General features: G+C 50.2%; 1 protein-coding gene across 2 annotated transcripts; it reads right to left on the bottom strand.

Moving 5' to 3' along the window:
- Positions 1 to 1,382: 1,382 nt before the first annotated feature.
- STK40 (serine/threonine kinase 40) lies at positions 1,383 to 14,586 on the bottom strand. Of its 2 annotated transcripts, none has more exons than XM_010008194.1 (11): positions 14,474 to 14,586; positions 12,925 to 13,044; positions 11,898 to 11,983; positions 11,361 to 11,504; positions 10,845 to 11,072; positions 10,006 to 10,058; positions 7,588 to 7,703; positions 4,217 to 4,361; positions 3,771 to 3,890; positions 2,752 to 2,836; positions 1,383 to 2,086 (listed from the first exon to the last, which is right to left on the bottom strand). In XM_010008194.1, the coding sequence occupies exons 2-11, from the start codon at positions 13,034 to 13,036 to the stop codon at positions 1,868 to 1,870; spliced, it is 1,308 nt and encodes a 435-aa protein (XP_010006496.1). In that variant the 5' UTR covers positions 13,037 to 13,044; positions 14,474 to 14,586; the 3' UTR covers positions 1,383 to 1,867. The 2 variants fall into 2 exon arrangements, with proteins under 2 accessions (XP_010006496.1, XP_010006495.1); XM_010008193.1 differs by lacking the exon at positions 14,474 to 14,586 and adding an exon at positions 12,316 to 12,330 and having other exon boundaries at positions 1,593 to 2,086; positions 12,925 to 13,036.
- Between the last annotated feature and the right edge of the window lie 994 nt (positions 14,587 to 15,580).

Here is a 15,580-nt window from a genome sequence, read left to right as displayed (position 1 = left end):
CTTTTTTTCTTTTCTCTTGTTTCCTTACACCCAGCTCCTTCCCACAGCACCACCCCTCCCCCTGCACCCCCGGCTCCAGCCCTCCCCACACCACCCCCTCTTCCAGTTTGCTTTGATACAAGTGATTTACTGGTGATGAGCAGCAGGCAGGAATACTGGGCATGATACAGCCTTGCAGAGTCCCCAGAATATTGCTTTAACTTTGGGGGGAGGAAAAAATAAAGAAGTAGGAGCAAGACAAAAGAAAACCAGATAGAGAGAGCAAGGCCCCAGGGGCTTGGGGCCCAGGCCCCTGGGGTCCCTGCTTTGCTGCTGGTGGCACAGGGGGCTGGGGGGTGCACGCTGGGGGTGCTGGGACAGACCTACCATCGTTACAATAAATAAGGCGAAGACTTGAGGCTACTGGCTCAGCTGGCTGGGGTTGGTGCAACTGTTCTAGTCTGTGTTAGTGTTCACGAGTCCCTGCCCACGCGGCTCCGGCGAGTTCGCAGGCAGGAGATAATGCCCGATGCTGCCAAGGAGTTTCAGGTCAATCCCTATGTCCCCACAAAGACACCTAGAGGTTGGCCCAGGCTAGAACCAGTCCCCTTCCCCAGCCCAGGCAAGAGAAGGCAACACGCTACAAACAGATCTGCCCCCTGCCCACGCAGGGCAGCCCCCACAGCCACGGCCACCGCAGCTTTTCCCATCCCTGCTCACACAGCTCCGTGTGCCCAGCCCGAGGGCAGCAGGAGCAGGGAATGGAGGCAGCTGGAGAGCAGGAGCCCTGGACCTCTGTGTGAGAACAGTTCATCTGGCAAGACAGGCATCCAGTTCACAAAGTGAGGCTCAGAAACAATCGTTCCTGTTCTCAGCACAGGCAACCGCTCGGTGACAAACCAGGATGCCCTTCCCTGCCCCAGCTCTGCGAGGCAAGGCAGGGATGGCAGGATAAGCTGGGGAACATATACAGTAGAGACTTCAGCCAGCCCCTTCCTAATTCTAGGCAGATTATTTTGGGAAGCCTTTTCACATTATAACTCATATATTATATCTGTACCACAACCGAAGTGTGAAAATGCTAAATCAGAATTAATGCAATTTTAACTGCACCTTAGATAAGCTACTTGAAAAATAAGATTAAATCATATATTCTTATGAAACTAAAATACTCAGTGACAGGTGGGAAAAGAGGTCAGAGGCCACGCCGGGCCAAGTCCTGCAAAGCCTGTGAACTGAGACAAGATCCAAGCTTTGCAGGGAGGGTTCCCACGGGGCTCTCCAGGCGGCCCCGGCCCCACTGGGCGGCTCTTCCCGCCCCCACGCGCTGCAGCCCACACGGGGCCACCAGGGGTCACACCAGGTGGCACGTGAAGGACAGAAAGAGACGTGATGCAGATGAAGGGAAGTGGGAGGTTTCGAGAAATTCCTCCTTCTGAGAAACCCCGATAAATCTCAGCTTATTCAAACCACGTGGAGCAAACGCATCGGCCGACGCCCGCGCTGCTCGGCGCGACTCTCGTGCCAGCAAACCAGCTCACCCTGGGCAGTCTTCTCCTTTCCCACAGGCTTTGCTCGATCCAGAGAACAGCATGGTTAAAAAGACAAGAGAGGTAGATTACAGTCATGATTAAAAGCAGATTAGTCATCTAGGCTTCGATTTTAAAAAACAGATTCCAGAAGATGCCAAGAGGTTGCTGCTTCCAAAACTAGCTTTTCCCAAAGTCTTCTCCCTCCAGAGCGAGTGTGAGTGCGTGTCCCTGAACAGAGCTCAGAAGATTTGCTACATTATTCTCCATCACAGGACACAGGTATTGCTGTTGACTGTAGTAGGCGACGTGAAAGGCAGACTGCAGGGTGGTGCTTGTGCTCTTGGGTGTGTGTGAAGCTACTTCCGAAGGTACCTCTGGGCCAGGATCGCCGCGTCCAGCGGGTTCATGGGCTGCGCGTCGTGGCCCAGGCGCCGCACGGGGGGGATGTTCCCAAACTGCCGCTTCTGCAGGAAGCTCTTGGCCTCATGCAAGGTGTTCTTTTCCTCAGCCAGGAGCAGCTGCTGCCTCATGTAGTTCTCAAACTCGTACTGCGAGCACTCCTCTGTCACCTTCACCTGCAGAACCAACCATCAGGGCCACAGCAACCAGAAACATCCCACAGCTCCCTCTGATGGTTCTGAGCTGCCATGGGACAACTAGAGAACACAAGAACTGGATCTGCTGCCTGGTGTACAGGCAGGACAGTCCACAAGCCACTAGTGCCACCAGGAACATGGGGCTGGAAACCTCAGCAGCTCCATCCTGATGCAGCTCATCCCAGCCCTCTCAGATATTCCAAGGCTGCAGCTGTCTGACCCCCCCTCCCCCCCCCCGAGCCCAGGGGAGGGATTTCTGACGGCAACACTGGCCGTGGCTTCACAGGCAAAGGTTCCTCCAAGGCTGTCCCCAGGCAGTGAGGTCACCAGCCACCACTTCCAACACAAAACAAACTGTCAAGAAAACAGGATGTTTGCTCCCATGGCAAAGCTCACCGGGAGCCTGAGCCTCCCCCCCAGCTCTCCCAGCACACGAGTTCCCGGCTGCTGCGGGGGCGGGACCCAGAGGGGCAGGCGAGCTCCTCCCAGCCCAGCCGGATGCGACTCCAGTCCCAGCAGCAGGATCCTTCCCTCCCACTGGATGGACACAGCTGGGTCCCCAGCCCCAAAGCCCTGCAGCTCGGGGGCCACAGACTGGGCACAGCAGGATGGAAAAGCACAGGAAGGAAAGCTGGCAGACCTACCTCTTGGGGATTTTCAGGGTTGGCCACCTGGTCATCAATGTCTGGCACCACTTGCAAAGGGCCACTCAGTGAGGACATGGACTGCCTAGAGGGAGAGCAGAGTGTTGGGGACAGGGAGCACAGCCTCAGCTCACCCACCACCCTGGCCAGGGCCATCCTGCCTGGCTGGCCACCCAAGCATGGCACAGCCCTGTCTGGGTGCCACACCAGCTACTACCACTCAAAGATACTATTAAAAATACAACTTCTCTAGTATGAACTCATGTTATAATCCCGAGGTGCTTCTTTTAATTTTTTTTACAGGATGTGGAACTCTAACTCTTCCATAGGTAGGAGAGAAAACAGCCACAACTCCAAAAATCACAGCCTTCCCTGCTGACTCAGCAGTAGCACAGGACCTTTGCCTGGGCACACTGTGCAGCACAATGGGTCACAGGGCTGACACGAGAGGGCTGCACCCAGCAAACACCACCAGGATCCACTTCTGCTGGAGTGTGCTACTGGAACCTCATCCCAGTTGGTTCACGCTGGTCCTGGAGTCAGCTTGACCCTCCAAAGGAATCCCCACCCTGCAGCTGCTCAGCATCTCCTGCTCTTGCCATCCAGAGCTCTCACGCCTGCATTTATTTCAGACAAGGCAGTGCTAAGGATGAGCTTGCAGAACTCTGAGCATTTGGCTGCATCTGTTTGTGCATGGAAGGCTTTCCTGACCATGAGACTTTCTTCAAGAATCAAATCTGGGGAGCACAAGGGGGGCCCAGCAGCAAAGGCCCTGCTGTCCCCAGGACTGCTTTGCAGGGTTATGGCTTTACAGACCCCAACCTTGGTGACAACAAGCAGCATTTGTACAGGCCACCCCAGCTGTATCCACCAGCAGACAGCAGTGGGTGACACACGGGATTGAAGGACTTCCCTGCCGTTCTCACAAGCCCTCCTCTGGTCCTGCTTGGCAGCAGCCTGCTGGCCACCGCCGGGATAACAGAGACACCACGTTCCTGTCTCCCTGCTCTTGCACGTACCACGATGCTATGATGGAGCTGAGGGAATCCAGCACCTCAGAAGCCGTCAGGCGCTGCTGCGGGTCCAGGACCAGCAGCTTCCGGATCAAGCACACGGTGTTCTCTGAGACCCGGCCATCCCTGGGGAGAGAGGCTGTGCTGACCCTGTGCCCAGGGGCAGAGGCAGCAGCAGGATGGACATGCTGGGAGCACAGGTCAGGAATGAGAGGAGCCCCCAGAACTGACCAGGAGGTTGGTTCTCTGCCCCTGCAGCCTCTCACACCTTTGCACAAGATGTCCAAACTCTGCTGTGGCTCCCTTGGTGCCTCCAGCACAGGCTCTTTGCTCTCACTGCCACGACCCTCAGGGGTTTGGAGTGAAGCCCCCCAACTCCAGCTGTCCCAGTAAGGCCCAGAGCACTGCCCACACAGCACTGGGAGGGGGCTCCCAGGACAGGCTGTACTCACTCAGGGATGGTGTACTCGGCTGCCTTGATCTTGCGGAAGAGCTCCTGAGGGATGCTGTCGTAGAAGGGGAACTGGCCGTAGAGCATGGTGAAGAGAACCACCCCCAGTGCCCACATGTCACTGGGCTTTCCACGGTAGGGCCGTCCTGCAGGAGACACCAAACAACAGGCTTCACAGCACTGCTCACCTCTGCAGCCACAGCAGTGATGGCACTGGGGCGACATCTGCATCTGACCTTTCTCTTGAGCATCAGCCAAAACATTCAGGGCTCCCCATGGCAAGACACTAACCACCTCTTCCAAAGGTGCATCCTTTGTGAATAAGCCAATTGTTCATCTCCCCACAGGTGTCCTTCCCTACAGCACAGAGATACCCCTACTGAATGGCCTTGATGTGATCCAAGAGCATCCAAGGACCAGAAGACCTGCTGCCCTCCCTGCACAGGCACCACCCATGTCCCTGAGCCTAGAGGGCTCCACAGACCCTGCGAGTCAGGTCAAAGGAGAAGAGAATGAAAAAGGGCCAGTGAGCACAGGGAGGCAGGGAAGAAAGCCTGAGAAGAGCAAGTGCTCCTCGGGAAAAGAGAGGCCCGAGATCAAGGCCAGCCTCACCAGCCAGGCATTCCCAAAGGCCACTGCAGCCTCAGCAGGCCCTGGGATCCGCTTGATGGGAATGTGGCTTCACAGCCTCTTCAATCACACAATAAGTCAACGACCAGGAACATCCAGGAGGGTCAAAAATTAAACTCCAGAGCTGTACCACAGCATAGGACTGAGGGAATGACTTCCTCTGACTCACCCAGTGAGTCACTGCTGCAGCATTTGTTATTTGTACTAATTATTCTTTGCTTTATATGCTCAAAAAAAGACACCTCTCCCTCCTCCTCCAGCTTTTCCTGCAGTGACATTTCAGCAGCCACAAAACACAGGCCATCTCTTAGCAGAAGACAGCTTCTCCTGGACACCTAAAACAATGATTAATTCTTCAGGCATTGTAGCTTCCTCTCGCAGAGGAGAATTAGCAATACAGACAGAGGGATGCTCGGAGTCTGGGGGTGGTGGTGAAGCCTGGGATGTCCTCAAGTAACTTTTCCCTCAATGCTCAGAGGGCAGCTGCAGACCAAGACATTTTGGAACAGCATTTTCAGGAGCACAGGCTGCAGTCCAGGGCAGACCAGCACCCTGGACGAGCAGGAAGGAGCAGCTCCACACCACCTTGACCAGCCACTTGGGCCACAACTGCTCCAACCTCCTGCAGAGCAGTTGGCTCATATAATCCATCTACCCATGTCCCTGAGCCTCGAGGGCTCCACAGACCCTGCGAGTCAGGTCAAAGGAGAAGAGAATGAAAAAGGGCCAGTGAGCACAGGGAGGCAGGGAAGAAAGCCTGAGAAGAGCAAGTGCTCCTCGGGAAAAGAGAGGCCCGAGATCAAGGCCAGCCTCACCAGCCAGGCATTCCCAAAGGCCACTGCAGCCTCAGCAGGCCCTGGGATCCGCTTGATGGGAATGTGGCTTCACAGCCTCTTCAATCACACAATAAGTCAACGACCAGGAACATCCAGGAGGGTCAAAAATTAAACTCCAGAGCTGTACCACAGCATAGGACTGAGGGAATGACTTCCTCTGACTCACCCAGTGAGTCACTGCTGCAGCATTTGTTATTTGTACTAATTATTCTTTGCTTTATATGCTCAAAAAAAGACACCTCTCCCTCCTCCTCCAGCTTTTCCTGCAGTGACATTTCAGCAGCCACAAAACACAGGCCATCTCTTAGCAGAAGACAGCTTCTCCTGGACACCTAAAACAATGATTAATTCTTCAGGCATTGTAGCTTCCTCTCGCAGAGGAGAATTAGCAATACAGACAGAGGGATGCTCGGAGTCTGGGGGTGGTGGTGAAGCCTGGGATGTCCTCAAGTAACTTTTCCCTCAATGCTCAGAGGGCAGCTGCAGACCAAGACATTTTGGAACAGCATTTTCAGGAGCACAGGCTGCAGTCCAGGGCAGACCAGCACCCTGGACGAGCAGGAAGGAGCAGCTCCACACCACCTTGACCAGCCACTTGGGCCACAACTGCTCCAAGCTCCTGCAGAGCAGTTGGCTCATATAATCCATCTGGTTCCAGGGGCCTCAGGATATCCTGCAGAACAGGAAAGGCCTGCAAAAAGCACACGTCCCACCTCCCTGCCTGCCTCTGCTGCCTTCCTGGCTCAGTCCTGCCCAGAGGGAAGCAGGATCCAACCTGCTGGGGATCCCGTTGGGAGCGCTCAGCTACGGCTGCTGCTCATGGACCTGGCAGGAGGCTGAGGGGGGTCCATGGGGTCTGGAAATGTCCAGAGAAGTCACTGCTGATCCCCATGGCTTTAGGGTTTCCCATTGTCCTAATGCTAGCTTGGCCCTGTAGATGGATAACTTCAGCAGTGGAATGCACCAGGGGTGAGCTTGGACTGCCATGTTCAGCTCCATCCAATGGGAATTTTATCTGTGCTTATCAGGAATGCTCCCCAACATGAGCTAATGCACTGGAGTCTGCAGAGAGATGGTTCAGATGCCCAGTCCCAGCTGTAAATGCACCCACCCTTCAACACCAGTCCAGATCACCCAGACGAGAATTAAGAACACCCCAAAATGATGCCTCAGTCACAGGACAACCTGCTGCTCAGCTATTGCCAGCACAAAAGCAGCAGAACTTGGAGCTCATGAAGACAAACCTCCTGAAGCAGCTCAACAGACAGAAACCACATCTGCTTCTGAAGGTCCCATGCACTGGAACAGTTAAAAGGCAGAAGGAAAAAGGAAGGCTGCTCTTTGCCAGACTTCTGCTTAAGACCTCTGCTGGAGACAAGATACAGCCCAAACAGACTGCTGGTCTGGCCTGGTGTCATCATTCCTTTATTTTTAAGTAACTCCCTCAGCTGGCCCAGAAGCTGCCCAAAGGGTCAGTAGTTCCCTTCTGGAAGCAGCAGCTGCAACAACTGCTCCTCTTAGTGTATGAACTGGAATAAACTGGCATTACGGTGGGATTTGGGCCGATTGCCTCTTCAGCCCAAGGATTTACCCACAGCTGAAGTGAAGCCTCAGGAACAAGATTCAGATGTGAGAAACGGAACATCCTGTCTGCAGTTGGACTTATTTAGGGACAGGCAGGGGGTTTTTAATTAGCTTTGAAGCTCAGATTAGCCTTAAGAAGAAAGTTACCCTGGCTCCTTCCCTCCATACTTCCCCACTTGGAAAACAGTCTCATCATTGGACCCTAATTATGAGGCTGTCACAGAAGGCAGGTTACATGCAGGGACAGAACTAGGTGCCTTTCCTCTCTTGTGAGGAGGCACAAATAAAGCAGCAGGGGCTGAGTGAGGGGGGAGGGTCCTACCACTGAGCACGTCGGGGCTGATGTAGGCCGGGCTCCCACGCTGGTCCTTCAGCAGGTCATCCTCACTCACCAGGTGCTTCCCAAGACAGAAGTTGGTTATGGTTATTCGATGAGTCCTGGAGAGAGTCAGAAGGCATCTTTACCTGATCTGCAAGACTGTTCTTCACACACAAACTTGCAGAACTGAGAAAGTTCAACTAACAGCCAAAAAAAGCTCCTACAGAAAAAGCACAGACCTGCAGTTCCCACAGTTTCTCTAGTGAGATACCCCTACTTCTCTATGGTATTGCCAGCTTCAAGTAATGAATTTTGCCAGGGAAAGTGAGCTCGTTACAAAACTAGTCTCACATTAAATCTTCCATGTCATGTCAGGTAATTTGGATTTTAGCATACAACTTAAAAGGACTGAGTAGAAAAACACTGTCTTGATTTCTATACTCTTGAAAAGCATTACACAAGTAGAGCCTGAGAGAATGAATCAAGGCAGTCACAATAACCGAGAAACATTTCCAGCGAGTCTAACAAACAAATGAAATAAAACCAAGTGTGGGCTGGCAAAGGAGAGCTGATTATTAAGAAAGACAGACTGGTGCTTAATAAGTGTTAGCTTCAACTGTCAAGAGACTTCCCTGGCTGAATAACAATCTGCAGGATTTGTTAAGGATTTAAAATACTAAGTGTTGTAAAGGACACTCAAATGATCAGGGTTGCCTGGTTTTATTTAGTCACTGAAATCTGATCTAATCTGTAATCATCCAACTACCACACTGGTTAACTGGAAACCTGTGAGGCTTTTAACATCCTCATCTTGCAGGGGACAATGAGGGACTTTCATGAGCCCAGGGGGTGACAGGTTGGACCAGGACTGTGCAGGGACACAGACACCTTCCCTGCCCTGCCAGCAGCCAAGACCTGGCTCTTCTGTGGGCACGGCTGGAACAGAACAAGCATTTTTGATCAGCCCCAGTGACTGCTCCTCTCCATGGAGATCTATTCTTATGCATCACCCACCCTTTCAGATGACTCACTGCTGTAGAGGCTACAGTTTTTCCTCAAAGCCCATGGTCTTGCTAGCAAAAAGCAAAAACACAGCATGTAATACAAGGAATGACTCTGGCAAGTGTGTTCATCAAGCTTCCAATACCTCCCCCCTTCCTGCTAGTGGGGGCCCCTGTGTGCAGTGGGATGCTCTCTGCACACTGTCCAGAGCAGAAGGGAAGCTCTGGGTGGATCCTTTAAAGGATCCTTTAAAGCAGCAACCTTTGTCTGCCTCTTCCTTGCAAGAAGGAGAATCAAAGAAGCCAGCAGAAGAGCTCAAAGCATCTGAAAGCAGGTCCATAGAAATGACTTAGAACAGTTTACAGGTGGCCCTGAAACATGCTGGCTGCTGGTGTGTGTGTGGGTGAACCAAGAAGTTCAACCTCAGTAGGTAAAATCTGTCTGCTTTCAAACAGTGTGAGGGAGGAGAAAAAAGCAAAGTGAGACCACAGGGAACCTGCAAGCTCCATACAGACTTTGAAAGCCTGCAGACCTAAAGCCTTCCAGCTTTTTATTCATTCCACAGAAAAGCAGACAGTGTGAAAAGACAAGGAATTCCACTCATTCTTAGAGCTCACATAAAATATTTAGCCAGTAATGTAACACTGAAGGACACAGCAGAGTGTCTGAGCTGGAACTAGCTTGCCAACTAAGCCACTACTTAACCCAGGACAACAAAAAGCTCCAAGGAGCCACCAAGCCCAGCACACACCACCCCAGCTGCCTCTGGCCCAACCTGAGCTCAGGCCCCACTGGGGGGGTTGGCTCTGCTCCCTCCCTGAGGGCCTGAGGAACAGGGGCTGCACCAAAGCAGCTAATGGCAACAGGGAGGCTATTTCCAGCACAAATGTAGACTAGACAGAAGAACTTTTGTTTAGGTAAGTAAATATTTCACTGCTAAAGAAAACACAGCAGAGCAACTGTTGGAGATTTAACACTGCTATGATTACAGCACAGACTGCAGTACTGGGAATTCCTCTAGCATGATGGGAAGTGAAGTGTGTGAACAGAACCACTTCCCACATTTCCATTTTATTTTTTAAAACATATATAAAATAAGCATTTATCTTGCAGGTTTCTGAATTACTACAGAATTCAATTTTCAGAAGTTAGAATTCAAAAAGAAGTGCTGACATGGGGTCACTGAGCTTGGTGGAAGGGTAACCTATCCAGGTTGGGCTCAGTTCAGTTTTGGGAGATTAATTCACAGAACTTTGAACTGGATTTGCATTTTTGCACAGCCTGCTTCCACATCCCTCCCCTTTCTCACACCAGAGCACTCTCAACAAGTGCTGCCTGGGATTGTGGTTCTAACAGAAATCTGCATCAGGGAAGAAACATGAGACAACTGCCAGAACAGCACTTCTCCAGCACACTTACCTTTTGTTTAGCACCATGTTTCCTAGTTTCAAGTCTCTGTGCACAATATTTTTCTGTAAAATATAAGGCAGTATAAAGTGAGCAAAAGTGTAGTTGTTACAGAAGTATAAATTGGATATTTGTGACAAAAACACTAAGCATCTTTTGAAATCATGTCATCTTCATTCTCAGAAATAACCTCGATGGAGGTTTCCAGTCAGGTTGCACCCTGGGTGCTCTGTTTTTTATTCTGGCCAGAAGGACAGAACAAGAAAATTTCCTCCTTTGAACACAAAGACAGACCTGACTGTAACTAAGATGCCTGGAACTAAGTGTCCAGGCTCAGCAAGACCAATTGATGAGAATTCCCCCAAAAGGTCAATGCTCCCTGCCCTGCCATGGAAGGATGGGTGTCCCTTGGCACAGGGCAAGCAGCCAAACATCAGCAGATTCTATTTTTGCTACAATAATTTCTAGCTCATTTACCTCAAACTTGTAACTTGAGGTTCTGATCTCAGAAATTGATTCTTATGTTGTGATTGTGCCTCAAAGGGAAACAGCTTGAAGTGTTTCCTGCATCTGATCAGCCCCTGCTCTCCTCTTCCTGGCCCTCTGAGCCAGGAACCTGCCTTCACCTGATCCCTGTCTAGCCCAGCTGGCCTCTCCCCACAGCCAAACCACCATCATCCAGAACCTTGAGGGGAGGGGAACACTCTTGGATGGCCTAGGGCACAACAGTCTCATACAAAACAGTGATGGGGAAACAGCTGGAATATCCATTCCCTGTGACCTCCACACTGCCTGCACAAGAGGTTCTACAAGATGCACCAGGCTGAGGGGAGCGAAGCCCCCGGGCGTACCTTGTGTAATGCTTCTACCACTCGTACCACGTCATAAAATATCACCACTGTCTCCCGCTCGCTCAGTCTCTTCTCTTTAATGACATAATGCTGCAGATTGATCAGATCTGCTGTTTTGTCACTGAAATCATGAGCACAGAGACAGTCCAGCACAAGACAAATGCGTTTCTTCATTTTTCTGACCATTCTGTTGGCTTCCAGATCTTCTATAATTTCACAAGCTCGGTCCTGCAGGGAGGAAAATAAATGAGCCACTTGACAAAGATGACACTGAGCCCTGTCCTGCCTTTGAACATTCCCACATTTCCCAAATCCCAGACCCCATCACATCCCACATAACTCTGCAGAGCCCCTGCCACACACTTGCTGGTTTGAAGCAGCAATGGTTAACCTCAGTGCCCTGGTAATCCCTTACACACCAGAACAGGGTCAGCACAAACTGTACATGAAACAGAAGCAGATCAAGCCAAGGGCAATTCCTGGCATTCCCCCAGCCTGGATGGTGACCAGCAGTACCTGGAAGAGCCCATGATGATGAACCACTCCTTCCTGGTTGTGAAGCAGGGAAAGGAGAGAATACTCTGTGTGCAGCAGCATCTTGCCCTGTCGTTCCTCCTGGGTTTCTATTCCTTTATCACCCCTTTCTTCTAAGGTAAGAATCTTCAGGAAAAGGGAAAAGACCTTTACAGCTCCCAGAGAAAGCCAAATGCCCCCAAACCTCTCCCATTTCTGGTATTCACTTGTGTTTAACACTGATGCAACTGTGCTAATGTTTGCACATGTGCTAAGGCTGTACCAGCAGCAGTGCAGGACACAGCACCAGCCTGATGAGCACCAACAAGCAGCTCAGGTGGCTTTGTACAAACATCCCAGGGGATTTATCCCCTCTGGAGCCACCTGCCTTCCAGGCACAACCAAGGAGATCAGAGGTTCTCCAGGAGAGCTGCCACAGAGGCCTTGTCTCAGGGCTGATCCCAACACCAGTTCTGGGCCTGGCTGAGGGGACGTTCCCGCACCTGCTCTGGAGATCTGGGAGCCCCGCAGTTTGCTTACCTTGAGCTGATAAAAGTCATCTGTCCCATCCTTTCTTGCCAAACACTGAACAATACTTGGCACTGGGGAGTTACCTAAACGTGGACCTAACAGCACAAAGCAAAAACAAACTTGTTTTCCTTCAAGCAGCAATGACTAATGCAGGGTTACATCAGTGTGCAAGTGTCACGCAGTTTACGTTAGTTTAAACTAAGTTCCTTTTTTTTTTTTCCAGAAGACTAAATGTGCTTCCACAAATTACAACCTAAAGGAAAAAAATAGTGCTATTGAACCTGAATGGTAACTGAAACCTTTTTTGGACAATGCTTTGTTTGTTCACTGGAGAAACATTTAACAAAAGCTCACACATGGCACAGCTGCTTTCAGAAATTCAAATTTCTGCATGCCTGAACCACACAGCTTCATCCACCAGCAACACCCATGGCAACTGCTGCTCCCACACCTCTGCACCCAGCTGCCACCACAGGCACTGCTCAGGTAGGCAGACCAGCCCAGGTCCCAAGGTGAACTACAGTCTCCTCTCTTCCATTTAAATACATCAGCTTCCAGCTGGTTATCCATTGGTTTCAACTGTGAAGTCCAGCGTGGTTTTGACAGCTGATTTAACTAGTTCTGAACTAAAAGCTACTCTAGCAGCTCTCAAAAGGTAGCAGAGTATAGTCTTGCCTTGGCACACATCACTTATAATGACTACTGCTGCACTGAGTTGCTGATTTCAGTTACTTCAGACAAGCAGGGTTGAACATCTCCCCTGAAGGAATTTGCTCTTTATCAAAGTTTAAGGATGTTGTTAAGAAAAAGGGTAAAAGCAAGGGCACAGAGCTCCTTCAAAAGCTGTGCCTGCCTTGCTGTGCTAGTATCACACATCTCCTTAACTGGCCTGGCTGCAGAAGCTCCAAAGGCTCCTGCACTCTGAGGTAAGACACTAAATTACACACCTGCTTTGCCACATTTTATAGCGCCTTATATTTTCAGTTTTGCAATCAGTAACTACCTTGAAAACTGAAGCAGCAGCCTCCCTGCTTACCTAGTATAAAAGGGCCCGCTCTCTTGGCATTGTTTCCAGAAATCCCTGTACAAAGAGCTTTTGCCTTAGTGGATGTTTCCCCAGCTCCTCTGTCTGATGCTCGTCGCTTCATCCTTGGCTCTTGAAAGAGAAAGAAAAATCACATCTGATGAGCAACTGAGTTAATTTCTTATATTACCCTTATTTTGTACTGGAAGGCTTTCTCCTACTGACGCACTCCTGCCTCTGCCTACTGGTGTTTCTACAAAAAAAGCTCTGGCTCATTACTGATAGACCACTTGTGGGTTGGAGGCTTAATGCATTTTTGAAGGCATAAATCAGCCTCGTTATTCAAAGCAAGGTTTCCTGCAACAGTTGTTTGAGAGACACGGTGGGAACAAGTCAAAACAATTAAAGCTTGTTTTACAGCAAAAACGAGTTTGCAAATTAACATATTCCAAAGATTCTGAAAGAAAATGCCAAAGTGATCCTTCTGTATGGTGCCTGCTTCTGATTCAGCCTATGGATTTCTGTGGGCTCCTTCACTGAGCACTTCCCACCCAGCATGGCAGCAGCTACCCGGGGAACACCACAGGCTCAAGTCTGTTCCTCAAACAGCCAAGAATGCGCAAAACTGACCATTAAAATGAAAGAGAATTTGAGGTCGCTTGCAGAACCAACACCTAAAGGGCCAAATAAGCTCAAGCCTCTGTGACTAAAACAGTTCTTCCCCAAAGACAAGTCTTGTTTCAGTTCAGAAGGGAAAGACCCTTCGTGCCCGCTGCCCTTGCGCTGTGCACATCCCAAGCACAAACCAGCTCCAAACTGCTGCTCTGCTCCCAGTACTCCTCCTTCCAAGGACTTCCACCACTATACAGACATAAATGTTCATGCTCTTAACATTTCCAAAATTGTTACTTTTTTTTAGAGGGGTGAGAGAGAGGAGGAACTAAGCACAGATCTGTTTCCTTACTCTCACAAGCCCAGCCCCGTCGCCTTCCCCAGGAGGTTACGACAGCAGACTGGGAACATGTTTTTGGGCTGTACTTATTTGTTTTAAGAAAGTCCCGGTGTTTCACCATGCAAGAGACTGATAAATCACCACGCTCTGAATGAAGTTTACCCTCTGGCAGTCCCACCCTTTCTGTGGACACAAGAGTGATCTCACTGCATTAATTCACCTAGCAGTACCTGTCACCAAGATCAGAGATAGCAAGAGAGATAAGGTGAGGAGCTCTGCAGCAGGCTCTGCATTCCGGCACTGCACCAGCCCATCTGGTAACCCAGACATGTCACCAGGCCCAGCTCCTTCAACACAACAAAGTCCTGAGCCCCACATGCTCCTTGTTCTGTTCATTCCGCATCCCTGACCTCATATTGGATTGTGCCTTCTAAAAGTCTCCACTCCTTGCAACATCATCATCCCTGCTGGAAACAAATGAGTAAGATTTCCAGTGGAGAAACCCCACTGCACAGAAACTCTGAGCTAATGCCCGTGGTGCAATCCGAGCTGGAGGGGAACGGCTGGTGCAAACGGCGTTATCGTAAACAAAATAATCTGAGGACTCACGTAGTTCAGCATCAACTGTATCTTTACTCTTCTTCCAAACTAGGTTTTCCAACGTCTCAGGAGACAGGAGTCATCACCTTGGAGAAGGCTGGATGGTCGAAAGGTCGAGGACTCTGTAATGTGAAACGAGATACACTTGATGCTGTGGTGCTGGATTATTCTTGATTACGATAACGTGGCCTGCACCAAAGCTGCAGCCTGACACATCCGGGCTTATTTGGGCTTAGAAAAGGCCTGAAAACGTCTGGTATCACATGAGAGATTAAAAGAGCTCTTGCAGATCAGTCCCTACGGAGTCACAGACGCCTGGCCCTGCATAGCAAGACAAAGACAAGACAGACCTTCTGAGCAGACACAAACAGCTCCTCCACTTCTCTACTTTAACCTACTCTACTTTAAAGCATTAGCTTGCCTGGTTTTATCAGCAGCTTAAATACACCCGAGTGTGCAACAGTGCCACAACGAATCGTCACCACTGGAAGCACTTTCTAATCACAGCAAGAGTTAATGCTCCATGTTTGGACTTGAACAGAACCACTCTGGCAAAGAAGAATACATTGAGTTTTATTCTTATCAAATCCCTGCTGTGAGTTAATTCCTGTTCAACCACTGCCCCTGGCAGGACACCCTGGCCAGGCAGAGGACTCAACTGTTGAAGACAACCCTGTGTCACTCATGGCACTCTCTGCCCAACACATCCAAACAGCAGAGGAGCTGCTGCCCCACATCCTGCAGCCCAGCCTTCCCAGGTCAACCTTGCTCAGAGCACACAAACAGAGCCCCTTCAAACACTCCATCCTAGGGACAGGACCCGTAGATACTGATGTGGTGGGTTTACCACCCTCTTCCCCCAAAAGCAGACTATACAAAGTGAATCAAGCCACCCCTGCTTTGTCTCACCATCTGTAACTAAAATTGTCTCTCTGATGCAGACAATGAAGTTACAAGTCTAGCACTAAAACTCATTATTTAACAATTTTAATGTGACATATGCAATATACCAAATATCTTGCTGCAGAACCATCTGAAGCTTCTTCCTGTGCTAGCTATGGCTTTAATAGAATTAGCAATCAAATAATTTGGAGACCTAGATGTAACGTCTTTTAA

This window comes from Chaetura pelagica, unplaced genomic scaffold (genome assembly GCF_000747805.2).
Source record: "Chaetura pelagica isolate M959 unplaced genomic scaffold, ChaPel_1.0 scaffold1312, whole genome shotgun sequence".
In the NCBI taxonomy this organism is placed as follows: domain Eukaryota; kingdom Metazoa; phylum Chordata; class Aves; order Apodiformes; family Apodidae; genus Chaetura; species Chaetura pelagica.
The sequence above is the reverse complement of the archived record's forward strand: the minus strand, read 5'-3'. Positions and strand labels throughout refer to the sequence as shown.